This window comes from Talpa europaea, assembly GCF_964194135.1.
Source record: "Talpa europaea genome assembly, chromosome: 12".
NCBI classification, from domain to species: domain Eukaryota; kingdom Metazoa; phylum Chordata; class Mammalia; order Eulipotyphla; family Talpidae; genus Talpa; species Talpa europaea.
The window spans coordinates 74643720-74657416 of record NC_140079.1 but is presented as its reverse complement, the minus strand read 5'-3'; the positions used below and the strand labels follow the sequence as shown (position 1 = coordinate 74657416).

Here is a 13697-nt window from a genome sequence, read left to right as displayed (position 1 = left end):
AAGCATCTCCCAGATGCACATCCAGTGTGGATCTAGGACAGAAAGATAACCAGATGGGAAATAATTTTTTTCCATCTTCTTAAATAAGACGTTCATTTTTCATTTCTGCCAGAGGACTCTGTCTGTCTCACTGAGTGTGGAGTCATTCATAAAAGGTTACATGTGAACTGCTCTCATCACATGGTGAGCGGGCACATGGAAGTCCTCCTATAGGAGAAGAGCCTGTGCTGACCATCACCACGGATCTAGGAGACAGTGTTCCTTCACTGTACACTGCAGTGTGGATGTCAGAGCCCACCTTGCTCCCCTGTCCCGGATCTCTCTGCAGTCTTCATATACACAGCTTGCCTTGATGAGCTTGTCCTTGCCTATGATTTCACCCACCAGCTCTGATGAATCCCAAATCTACATCTGCAGCTCCAACCTCAAGATCCAAACACATGAGGCAACCAGGATCTCCTGGAACCAGGGACAGAAATGGGCTCAAACAATACCAGTGTGGACTTTCTAAGACTTGGAGGAGAAAGAATTTCATGAATCAGAAGTAGAAGACACTCATTTCTCCAAAAATGTAAAAACTGTTTCTGATATAAGGAGAAGAAAGAGATATTTCACTCTTCTAAATCTTAAATGAGCATACTTTTCAGTCTTTGTTTAGAGGACTTAGTAAGGACCTCAACTTAGACAGCCAATTCATGTACTGTATGTGACAACAGTCTAGAAGAGATCTTCTTGAGCTCAACAGAAGCTCAAGAATTCAGAGTGAAAAGTTAGTCATAGACTCATGTTGATTGTTAAACTTAATCTTAAAAAATTCTTACTTACCTGCCAGAATATGCTGTCTATTGTGTTTCCAAGAAAACCATCTCGACCTTCTGAAGACACCAGTTTGGGACCAAGAATTGTCATGAATTCGTCGAAATCCACCTGGCCATCCCCTGGAAGAAAGAAGAGATATAACCATGAGTTGAAAAGCAGCTGAAATTGACCCACTGCCCAATAGGTAACTCTACACTTTTGTCCTTGGCATGGCCTCAACCAATGAAGAAGTAGTGGTATCATTACTGAACATTGTGTAACATTCTTGAAATACCAAAAATACCACAAGAAACTGGCCATTATTAGTACATCCAATACCACATAATCATTTGTGGACTTGAGCCAACTTAGACAAAAGCAGACCTTCCAGGAATTGTCCAAGCCTCCATGAGTCATCAGTGTGGAATTCTGCAGCCTTGGGACTGCAGAAGAGGGTATTTCTACCAAGAGTTCACCTATTGGCCTTACCAGTGAAGCCAATCCCGGTGTCTTCACAGGAGCTTGCCAAATTGCTGATTCATCAGTCCACTCTCAGAGTGTAACCACCTTCAAAGAGCCCTAATTCAAACCCCATTTCAAAGAACTGAGCAGATGTCATCATCAGGATGCTCATAATTCAGGAAAGATGGTCCTGGAACAGTTCCCAGTACAGATACAACTTCCTAGAGGATAAGCAAGGTGTGGCAAGCCAGTGAGATGGTTAGCCTTTAAATGAGGTGGGATAGTCAGTAGACTATGGAGATGAAACTGATTGCTCCCTCACCATTCAACAAGACAAAGAGATCTAAAATTTTACCCTTAGTAGCCCTCATTAGAATGCTAATTCAAGCAGCAAATGAGTTACCATCTTTCCTTTCAAATGAGCAAGTATTTCTAAAAAGAACATTACTCAAAGCTGGCAGAATCAAGGAGAGAGAAGCTCTGATATGGACATCAACTGGTAATACATTCTTGTACCTACTGAATTATTAATTCACTTTTTTATTGTGATAAACAGTATATTAGCTTCAAGTATACAACATAATGACCCGCTGTTTGGATATAGTATGAAATGATCACCACAATGTCTAGTTAACATACCTCACCATACATAGTTACAGATGTTTTTCTTGTGATGAGAATTTTTAAGATCTATTCTCTTAGCCACATTCAAATATGCAATACAGTATTAGCTATACTCGCCATGCTGAATATTACATCCCCATGACTCATTAAGATTATGTGAACTTCACTTTTAAGAAAAACACAAAGCAAGAAAATTATCTTAAAGGCAAGGTGTTTGCCCAAAGACAGTCACCTGGGATTTGCAAAAGTGGAACACTAGACCCTGGAGGAAGAAGAGAGTGGCCAGCGCGCCAGCATTCTCCTAGGTCAGCTCCACAGGTGCTAAGTCTCAGACAGGCTTACCTGCTTATACATACACTCTGCTCTTTACCCCAAATCACCCCCTTTCTTCATAGAGGGGCTGGCTGGCCAAAAAGTCTCAGACTGCATGTCATTCTCAATAGACAGCATCACCCCCCAGTGATGATGTTTGTAATATCTGATATTTACTGGGCCTCCCCTGGTGGCACAGGTGGTTAAGTGCAGCACTGTGAAGCTCTCCGCAGCCTCTGCAGCACTGGTTCAACCCTGGCTGGCCGGCAAGAATCCCACCCAGAGAGAATCCCACATGGTGTGGCAGACCTCTCCTGTCTCGCCCGCTGCTCCCCTCAGCAGTGTATTTCATCAGTCTGCCTGTTCTGTGCCCTGCTCTGTCTCTGGTGAATCTCTCACCCTCCTGCGCATCTGGCCTGTACCCTGGTTCCTGTATGCATGAATAAACAAATCTTTAAAAAAAAAAATCTGACATTTACTGATCACTCACAAAGTGGTGGGCAAGTTCACAGGAGTCCCCACGTGTTAGTTCATTGAAGACTTCCAGAGCCCATTTTATTGATAAGATAGTTGAGGGCCTCTTTGGTGGCGCAGGTGGGTGAGCGCAGTGCTGTCGAGCTGTCCAAGGCCTCTGCAGTGCTGGTTCGATCCCCACCAGCCTCGGAGCAACCCACATGGCAAGCAGACCTCTCCTGTCTCACCTGCTGCTCCCCTCAGCAGTGCATTTCGTCAGTCTGCCTGTTCTGTTACCTGCTCTGTCTCTGGTGAATCCTCTTGCCCTCACGCGCATCTGGCCTATACCCCAGTTCTTGTATGGATAAAATAAATCTTTAAAAAAAAGAAGAAAGAAAGAAAGTTGAGGCACAGCAAAGCTCAGCAACTTGCAGAAGCTCATACAGGAAGTAGGGCTAGGATTCTAGCCCCAGTTGCCTGCCTGTGCTTTTGCAGCCTCTCAGGAGGCCTGGTCATGGAGAGGTTCTAGGAACACTCATCCCAGTCTTCTCTGCAGGGAGTGCTCTGGGGCCTGGTACAGAGAGAGAACTGAACCCTGAGCTGCTCTCTGTGGCCAAGCTGTTGGGAGTCGGTCAGCTGCTAGTAGCCTCAATTATTTAAAAGAGTAATGAGGGTCTCCCTGGTGGCACAAGGGGTTAAGAAGCAAACTATGAAGCTGTCTGCAGCCTCTGCAACATGAGTTCGATCCCCAGCCAGCCAAAGAGCAACCCACATGGAATAGCAGACCGCACCTGACTCGCCCGCTGCTCCCCTCAGCAGTGTTGCTTTGGTCAATCTGCCTGTTCTTTTCCCCACTCTGTCTATGGTGAATCCTCTCACCCCCCACACCTCTGGCCTGTCTCCCAGCTCTTGTATGCATAAATAAATCTTTAAAAATAAATAAATAAAAGAGCAATGACAGGTGATAGAAAATATTTATTCAACATGCACTATATATATGCCAGACATTGAATACAGCACTTTACATGTTTCCTCTTGTTTGATTCTACCCCCACATGACTGGGTTCTCCCATTCTGCACTGCACCCATGAGAAAGCTTTAGCAAGAAAAGATAGAAAGTACCCAGATTAAGGTCAGATAGCTAGCAGGTGCCAGCCCAGGGACTTGAGTCAAAGATATTAACTTCCACATTGTACCCCCAAACCCTCTGTTAGAGACCCCAGTGTGAGTCCTAGGTTCATGTCTCCTCTCAAAGTTTGAGAGTGGACTGTACTTTCCTGCCTGCAAATGTGGGGAATTGGGAAAGGTGCCCTCGGGAGTCTTGATGCAGCAATCATCACCCAAAACCTATTGGCTATTCCATCACCACTCTACCTGCAAGCCAGGCCTTGGTACTTCTCCTTATATGGCCAATTCTCAGAGGTCCCAGGTCTCTCATATACAATCTCCAAGCATCTGAAGCTTCTTCCAGGTTTGGGGAATGAGACCTGCCCAGGCCCAGCAGGATGACATCAAACCAACATTCTGGATTCATATCCCCCCACTAACAACCCACCCCCTACCCGCCCCCCTACACATACACACCACCCAGGTTACATTTCAAGGAATCCACTAGACAGTGACTGAAAAACTTCATGAGGCTAAATTGTCTTTGAATCTTAAACAAGCAACTGCGGAAGGAAAGAACAGAATTCACTACTGCAGGCCTCCTCCTCCTCCCTCCACAGGCTTCCAAATATCATGATCTACTTAGCAAGAAGTGCAGGAAGCTAACCTGCTAAGGACTGCGTCTTGTTGCTTCCCGCTGCTATGTAAGTCAAAGTAATGAACTTGAACTAGGGCAGGAAGCTGCGGGAGGGCCAGGACTGGATGACATTCGTTAAGACCAACCAGCTGAAATTTCCACAGAGGTAAAACAACAATAAAAACAGTACAAAATAGGAAGAAAGGGAATATACGGTGGGGAGGGGGAAAGTATGGGCACTGAAGGGTAACAAAGAGACAGGTTACTGATGGAGAGTCTGCACTGGGAGTGTTACGAATTGAAAGAGGGAAAATAGAAATAACCACAAAAGAGCTAGAGGAACATTATCCTGAATACCCAAAGAAACAATTACTTCTGAAAAACACTCACTAGGAGATAGAAGGAAGCTTAAGGAACACCTGCTTTGTATTCCCAACATGCTAGGGGAAAAAAAAGAGCCCCCCAGAAACAAGTTTGTACAGATATATGAGGGTGCGGTGAGAAGACAAGAGGCTGAAATAGGAGTGAAATGGAGAGGGATGTGACTTGAATGAGGAGGAAAATGCCAGGACACTAACACTGCACCAGCAAAGTCAAGGTCAACTAGGGAGCCACTGGCAGGGAACTGCAACTTGTAACTTAAGTCCATAAATATTTACCCAAACCCATTATTATGTGGCAGCCTTTGTGTGAGGCCCTGGGGACACTGGGGGAAACAGAAGCACATCAGCACCGTCTTCTTGGAAATGAGAGTTCAGCCGGGAAGATGGACAAACTAGGAATCACAGAGCACAGCTGCTACCAGGGGAAATGCCACAGAAGCAGAAAGCAGGGATGCTTGACATTGTCTAGAGCAAGGGTCTCCACGCTGGGAGAAAGGCAAGGGATGCTCAAGAGTATTCTCTATGGTGCTAGAAAAAAATATTAAGGTCCCATTCATATCTGTTGTGTCCATCCTTTGCCATATCTACTTCTTGGGTATGTGTTATAAAAGCCGAGATATTAGAGTAGTACAACTATACATAATACAATAATAAGTAACAGGAGGGAGGTAGAAAAGAGACCATTACGTATAGGGAAAGTTTAAATCTGTACATTATAAATTTTCAATTTTATACATCTTGGTATTATATTTCTATGTATGTTAGCTAAAATAGTGCATTACTACACTGATTTTATGTAGGCAAACATAAGTGCTATTTGAAAAATACCGTATCATATTATGGGGGAGGGAACACTTGCAGTGAAATGATAAATGACAACAGTCACAAAGACAAGGTATGAATTACCCAGAGCCTTTAACTTATTCTAAATAAAGACAGGGAAATGAGAGAGAAACAAATGACAGAGGTAAAAGACAGAAATTAGTGACTCAAATTTCATAAGGAAGAAAATGTGTCTGAGAATATTCAAAGGTAAAACAATGAGGCATTTTCAAGAACTGAGAAAGGTGTGACTTTGATATACTATCAGTCAGTTGCAGATCAAGCAGGCAAAAATGAATAATAGTTGCCATTATTGGGATGAACTATAGGTCAGGCACATGGCCAAGGAATTTTACTTGAGGGGTCTCACTGACTTCTTGTAACACTGAAGGGTAGAGACTGTTGTCCCCATCTTGTTAAAGCAAAGAAGAGGTCAGGTTTAGGTAATTTGTACCACTTGACACCATTGTAACAAATATTTGAACCAACTGCTCTTGATCCTGATCTTACAACATCTGTTCCTTCCTCCCCTGCAGGGATGTTATAGTTTACAACATCCCCAGTTTAAAAGTTAAACTGGGAAACAAACAACAGTCCCTTAAAAAAGTAAGAGTGAGCTCAGGAGGAGGATCCCTCCATCATAAATAAGACCCCCAGGGTGTCACTGTCATTCACTATTGCTCTCAAGAACCAATATTATGACTTGAAATAGAAGAAAGAAACTGGGTCCTCAGTTTCTTTGGAGAAGACACGATTTTCACGACCCGGGGCAGTGTGACTGTCGGTCTGGAAAGAACAAATGACACTACTGTGATTCTGGGGAATTTGGTCACAGCGGCTCCAGTACCAGTTGAACATTTAAAAAAAATCAATACTTTCCTTGTGTGGCAGAAATAACCATTTAGAAAATTTAACAGAAAAGAAGACTTAAGGGACTTCTGAGCAAGCAGTTGCAGGAGTTCCTAATGCTTTCTCCCTCCCATCCTACAGGCGAGTCCCAGATGCAGGGGCAAAGCTCCACGCTCCAGGGCAGGAGAGGAGGGAGAGTGGGAGCAGGGAGGAAGGAGGTAGAGAAAGGGCAGAGGGTCCACACTGCCCCAGGCCATCAGAAAGGAGGCCTGCTTCACCTCTGAAGCCCCTGGGGGAAGGATCTTAACCCCTGTTCACTGTTGTAGGTGGGGCAGGGTGGGGTGGGGTGTCAAGATATCTGACCCCATGAATCCCAGACACCTGGTAAAAATCTGCTCTATGGCCTAGGACCTCCTTGTTTGGGTGAGGGAGCCTCCTTCCTGTCCTCATTTGATCCCTTTCCATTTCCCTGCAGAAGAAGTTTCCTTCGGCATCTTCAAGGGAGTATGGACCCTTGTCCCTCCTCAGCCATAATACGAAAACACAAGCCTTCCCTCTACCATCTGCCAGTGTCCAAGCTTGGGCCCTGACTTGGTGGAGAAGGAGAACAGAAAACCAAGAGGCAGGTAAAAAATTAAAAGACAGCTGACTTCAGGGGGTGCAGTAACAAAAGGGGAGAAACCCAATGAGCCTTGAGGGGGCTTTTCCCATCCAACTGCAAAAGAGAAGAAGAAGAAACTGACCAGAACTTAGAGGAAAAAGAAAATAAACAAGAAAGGACAATGAACTTTCAGAGAATAGAATTAGAGGACACCAAAGTTTCTCAGGAGCTAAAAGGCTCATTTTCCAAATTCAATAGTGGGTGGTAAATGTGGAGAGCTGAGGGGGGCACCAAGACCCACAATGGTGTCAAAGGTTAAAACAGTGGGTGAGAGATCAATGAACAGAAAGCCTAGATCCCTGAGACTTCACCTGGAAGGCCAGGAAGTCCAGAGACAGAACAAAAGGACAAATGGGAATACCGCTATATTCACCAGAGTTAACGTGCATCTAATGTTCCATCTGCCAGGCACTGTGCACTCAGTGAATTGAATCATTACCATACATGTGTCAGGTGATCTAATCATTATTTCATGTCCTAAATCAGCAAGCAGGAATAGGGCTGGGAGGGGGGCAGCGGACGATGCCAGATTTGCACTGGCTCGGACTGGACAAGATGGGGTATGAAGGCGGACAGTCTGCTTCCAGGGTCCATGATTTTAACCACAGAGCTGGCAATGATTAATCAGTCATGATTACACAAATCACCTAAAACACCTAAAATATCCCTAATACACAGTTGCAGAGAAGGGGCAAAGTAACCTGGAGTAAATTTGAAAATGATACTTAGGGTTCATAGGAAAGATCTATACAAACTTGAGATATTTTAAAAGACGTTAAAGAAAACGACCAATAGTACCAGGCTTCTCAATGGAGAAATTATTATAAAGATGTTAATTCTTTCCAAATTAATTTATATTGTGATGTAATTCCAATTAAAAATCCCTATGGAATTTTTTGAAGCTTTCCCAATGATTCATAAGGTCATTGAGAAGAACGAGCAGGCAGAAAAGCTTTAAAAAATAAATGGGAATAGTAATGCTATGTCTAATAATCATTGTATCACAAAACTACAATAATTGAAAAAATTATTGATGTAAAATAGATAGGAGAGAAATAAAACAGGAGTGTTCAGAAATAAGTTATAAGAGACATAACAAATAGAAATAATTGAAGAGAAAAGTTTTTTTTGTCAAATGGTGTTGGGATGATAGGTTAAAGAATTTGGAAAGAAAAATCAATTCTGTTTCTGACTTCACATTTCACTCTGAAACACTAAAGATAGCAATTGGAGAACATATTGGCAAACTGAGGGGAAGAAAAATTTTCTAAGCTTAAAATCAATGAAGTAAAACAGGAAAGTAAAGATTCACAGACTTGGGAACTCACTCTGCATGTTAAAAACATCAGAAACTAAATGATTTAACAATGAGCTAGGCAAATTGCATGCCATGAAGATGGCAGAGAGATCATATTCTCCAAATACAAAGGAATTCATTAAAGGACATAAATGCTAAAACATGTGAACAGATAATTCACAAAGATACAAATGTCAAATATGTGGAAAAATTTCAACTTTGAGAGTATGAAAATAAATGCAAATTAAAGCAATAATGGGAGAGCGTTTCCCACATCTCCAGTCCACGAAGATTTCATCTTTATTGAGAAGACGGAGTGTGCAAGTTGGCAAGACTTCTCATCCCCAGCCCTGGGAACCTGCCCTGGGCACACCCTGTCTGGATACTAATTTGGCAATGTCACTTTAAAAGTTCCCTTTTCATGTCCTTTTTATTTGACTCAGTAATTCCTATTCTAGAATTTGTCCTAAGCAATTAATCAGAAATTTGGACAAAGATCTCTGCACTATTGTTTATTGTAGCTTATTTGCAACAGCGAAAAATGGAAAGAAATAAAGAATATAAATAAGAAATTAAAAAAAGCAACCCACCACCCAGAGATAAACATTTGGGTATTTTCTTCTAAGCAAAGAAATCAAATAACTGAAACAACATTTTCCTGTCCTTTCTATGTGACCTTCTACTGTGGACATTTTTCAGGTTATTAAAAATCGTCAAAACATAATTGGTCACATAGCACCTTCCTGAGAGCCACGGTTTTCTCAAGCACTCCCCTCTACTTGGTAGGTCTGATTGTTTCCATAGCAGCATGCAATATGTTTGTAATAAAGCAGCAAGTTATTCCTCTTTTTTAAAGGCTTACATGTCTATAGGAAATAGTTCATAAGAGGCCATGTTTCTGTTGAAACAGGAGCGTGGCTGAAGCTCGAGGCCTCCCTGGTGGGACATGTACCGCAAATTTCCAAGTCGTGCAGAAGTGAGTGGCACTGGGTACTAGCCCATCATAAACAGAATGTGTCACCACTTAGATCTTTTCATGCAAAATTAGAATTATATAGAAATCGCTAGTCTGGGACTCCATGGCTAGACCAGCTCATTAAATATGTATGTATGCTATGTGTCTCATTCCAACGAGTGCCTGGATGATGATAAGTTCAGTTGTTCTACCTCCACAAATGATTAGCTTCCTCAAGTACAAGGTAGGAATAAGCATTGTGTGGTGACAGCTGGGGCTGACATGGCTAACGCAGGCAGCGATCTTCAGAGCACACCCAGAGTCTCTATAAGGCTATACACGCACGCTGGGCAGAAGGCCAAGGTCCAGGGTTATGGTAGATGGTGATTTTGCAACTGATATAGTTTAGGAAAATACCTCCACCGAATTCTCTATGAATGATATGCCTGTGCCTGATGTCGAAGGCACACGCTGGGCACACTGAGAGAGGATGCAACGCAGAGAGGCAGTGACGGGAAGAGGAAGTATGACATTCTGCATTAAAGAAACAAAAGTGGAAAATAAACAACTCCAGAGCAGCCTGACTGTAAACCCTGGCTGTCAGTGGGGAGAGAGTAATCATTGTGACATGCTTTCACTGCACTGAAGATGCAAGGTTTTAAATTTGGACTTACACCTAAATGTTATGCTTCCTGGATATTGAGAATATCCAGTTTTCAGTTATATTTTTTAATGGAAATTTTAGAAGTATATGAAACAGTTCAAAAAATTCTAGCTATAGAAGAGACATGCAGAATTTATTTTTTTAAGGGTGTCCTAAAAACTTCTTAATCAAGGAAAATGAAGAAACCACCTTAGGAATGCCATTCAATCTTAGTCTTTAGAGATTTTCTCTGTTTGTTTCTAAGATGTGGGCCTCTGAACCTTGATCAGGAGGGATTACATCCTCCTGCACATAACCTGTCTCTTCCTGAGTAATGTCACTGCAGGGTGATGTATAAGAACAAATCTCACTAAGAATATTAGAGATGGTACCTCCCTGGTAGCACAGGGAGTTAAGACACAACCTATGAAGCTATCTGCAGCCACAGCAGCATGAGTTCGATCCCCAGCCAGGGAGCTACCCACATGGTGCAGCAGACCTCTCCTGACTCACCTGCTGCTCCCCTCAGCAGTGTATTTCAGTCAATCTGCCTGTTCTGCTCCCCACTCTGTCTCTGGTGAATCCTCTCACCCCTCACACCTCTGGCCTGTACTCCAGATCTTGTATGCATAAATAAATAAATCTTTTAAAAAAAGGAATGTTAGAGAAAAAACTTCCTTTAATATTACATGCAAGGAAACATGGGCAGGTTGAACCCACAATCCTGACATTCCTAAATATTCTTGCATTGACAGAAGTTTCCAGAAAGGAAAATCCAGGAAAGTAAGTACTTTAAAAATAAATTGAAAGGAAACTATTTGAAAATTAGTTTGCTTAGAAATCTGATTATAAGCACAATATTTTTTTAAAAGAAATTGAATTAGACTAAGTTGTAGAGCTTACCTATGGAGATGGGGAATGGTTGCCAGTCACGGACCAGATGTTCACAGTCCAGCAACAGTGAAAGGTTCATGACAAGTGATATCCCTAATTCTGGTGAGTACTATGCATTCACTCTGTTTTATAGACTCCCCCTCCCCCAGTCCTTCATGGTTCAGGTTTAGTGACCTCATTTTATTCAATTAACCACTAAGGCTAAAAAAACTTCTGTGCAGATTTCCCCAAGGTTCTGGCAATAGTAGATGGAGCTACACTTGAGCCTGTCTCTTGCACTGAGTGCAGCTACGAAACCTCGACAGAACGCATGGAGCAGCTATTTAAAGATCTGAGTAGAAAATAGTAATAGGCAGATTGGGGCAGAAGACCTGAATTTGAAGAACCACCAAACCAGCAGAGCATTTATCACATTTTTACTTCTGGTATTCCCAGGCCAGATGCAGTGTGAAGGCTGGAAGAGGCCTCGGTGTGGATAGCACAAGCAGCAGGAAGCCCTCTAGTTCTGGCTTCAGAGGTGGGAAAGTGATGTGCCAAAGCTCAAAAAGAGTGGGAGTGGGGAATTCTTAAAGTTTTTGATTTCCCTATTCCCTTATGCCCCCAACTCATGGTAACCTGTAGGCACCTAAAAATTCTAAGAAAAGATAATCTTAACCTTCAACCAGAGAAGCCACAGTCAAGAAGAAAAAAACTCCCAAGGCTCTTTCTTTTTCTGTCCTCTTGTCATTTGGACCAAGAAGCCACCACAACCATGGCATGTATGCAGTAGATTGGGACAATGAAGTCCCAGATTTCTGAGCAGGAGAATAAAATATAAAAAGATGAGAAAATATATCAGGAAGACCTGAGAGACTGAAGATCTGGAAGAGCCACCCCATACTATTGTTGATCAAATCCTGGGCTCACCCCAAGCCATTCATACATGAGCATGACTTTGAACTGGAAAACAGGAGTGAGCACCACTTAGGTGTCAGGATGCACATCACATTCTGCACAGGTAGAGCAGACCTGAATAGCACTCAAAGTCTCTGAAAAACTGAACAGACATTGAAATCACAACCCAAAGAAAACTGGTAAGAATATGAGGATTAAACATGACCAAATCAAATGCCCACTTTAACTGCAAAATACCAACATTCTCCATAGGATGTAAGGAATGCCAAGAGTGTCATAAAATAATATCCAAAATGTCTGAGTATATACGAAATGACTCAGCATCAGAAGAACCAGGAAAGTCTCAACCTATATAAGAAAACATAGGAACAACTGTCAATAACACGTGTTGAAATTATCTGAAACAGACTTGAATGAAATCATTCTAGAAATACTACAACAAATGAGGACAAACGCTTGTGGGAGGCATGAAAAGACATATAATCTCAACAAAGAAATGAATGATATAAATAGAAACCTAATGGATATATTAGAACTGAAAATTAAATAACAGCAAAACACCTTCATAGATGGACACAATTACAAAATGGAGACGACAGAAGAAAGTTAATGAACCTAAAGATAGATCAATAAAAATCATGGTCCTTCTCTCCTTGTGTAATTAACATTTGATGTTTGGAAATAAAAATTATAACATGTCTGATAGGGTTTTTCAATATAAATAGAAACAATACATCAATACCTTGCAAGAATGGCACAGGAAATAGACTGATTCCTCAGATAACATAAAACTCATGAAAGATGAAAGACATAACCTCAAGAGTCCTATTGAAGACATTGCATTTATAATTAAGAACTTTCTGGAAAAGTAATCTTGAGGCCCACATGACTTCACTGGCAAATTCTACCAAACATTTAGAAGGAATAATACAATTCTACACAATCTATTCCAGAAAATAAAAGAGGAATGAACACATCCCAGTTTGTGTTACGAGACAAACATTACTCTGATACCAAAACCAGGCAAAGACATTACCAAAAAAAAAAAACCTAATGCCAATATCACTCATGAACTTAGACACAAAGGGATAACATGAGGTTTTTTTTTTTGACACAACCAAGCTGTTCTGCAGTTAGATATGTAGTGGTTATAGGAATCTACTCATATTAAAATTCATAGAACTGTATACCCCTAAAATATCACACTATATGATAATTAAGAAGTTAACATCATAAAATGAGACCTGCTAGGGTCATACACTCTTAGACTGCATGAAGTAACAGGTTTCAGCATGTGTAAAACAATACAATAATATCTCAAAATGATATCCCATGTGATGCAATATAAAGAAAGGGAGTTGGGAAACTCTTGGAAATACGTTAAAAGGGACACTTCTTGCTTTGGAGGTTGTGCTGTGAAGAAATGGTATGTGGCAATCATCATGCATCCATGAGGGGAACCCAAGAGAGCCACACAGTTGCTGACCTATAATATGGATATCTTGAATGGCTAATTAACCAGCAGGAATTCATCCAAACTCCAGACTTATCCTGAGAGTTTAAATACTGTATCATTTCACATACTAGTAGTTCAAAATATCTAACAAAAATAAGGGATCAGGAAAATGAATAACTATAAGAAAGTGAAAATCAAAATCAACAAAAAACTATGAACCAGAGATACTTTTTGGGGGGTGGGGGCCGGGAAGGGAGGGATTGGGGTCAGAATGGGGCATGTGCAGTTGTATGGGGGAATATAAAAATAAAATTTATTATTTAAATTAAAAAAATATCTAACAAGCAGAGTAAACCCAAATGTTTGTTCAAACTACTTTTATAGCTTTTATAGATTAATTGGACACATCTTATTAATATCAAATAAGAAAAAGAAAAGATTTTCTCTGTG

General features: G+C 41.4%; 1 protein-coding gene across 1 annotated transcript in view; it reads right to left on the bottom strand.

Moving 5' to 3' along the window:
• The window catches only part of CALN1 (calneuron 1), a gene marked incomplete at both ends in the record, with an annotated part of 361441 nt that overhangs the window by 138851 nt on the left and 208893 nt on the right, over positions 1-13697 (bottom strand). The window contains one exon of the mRNA XM_084250618.1: positions 826-938. Within this exon, the coding sequence (XP_084106744.1) occupies positions 826-938 (113 nt within the window). The remainder of the gene's footprint in view (positions 1-825; positions 939-13697) is intronic.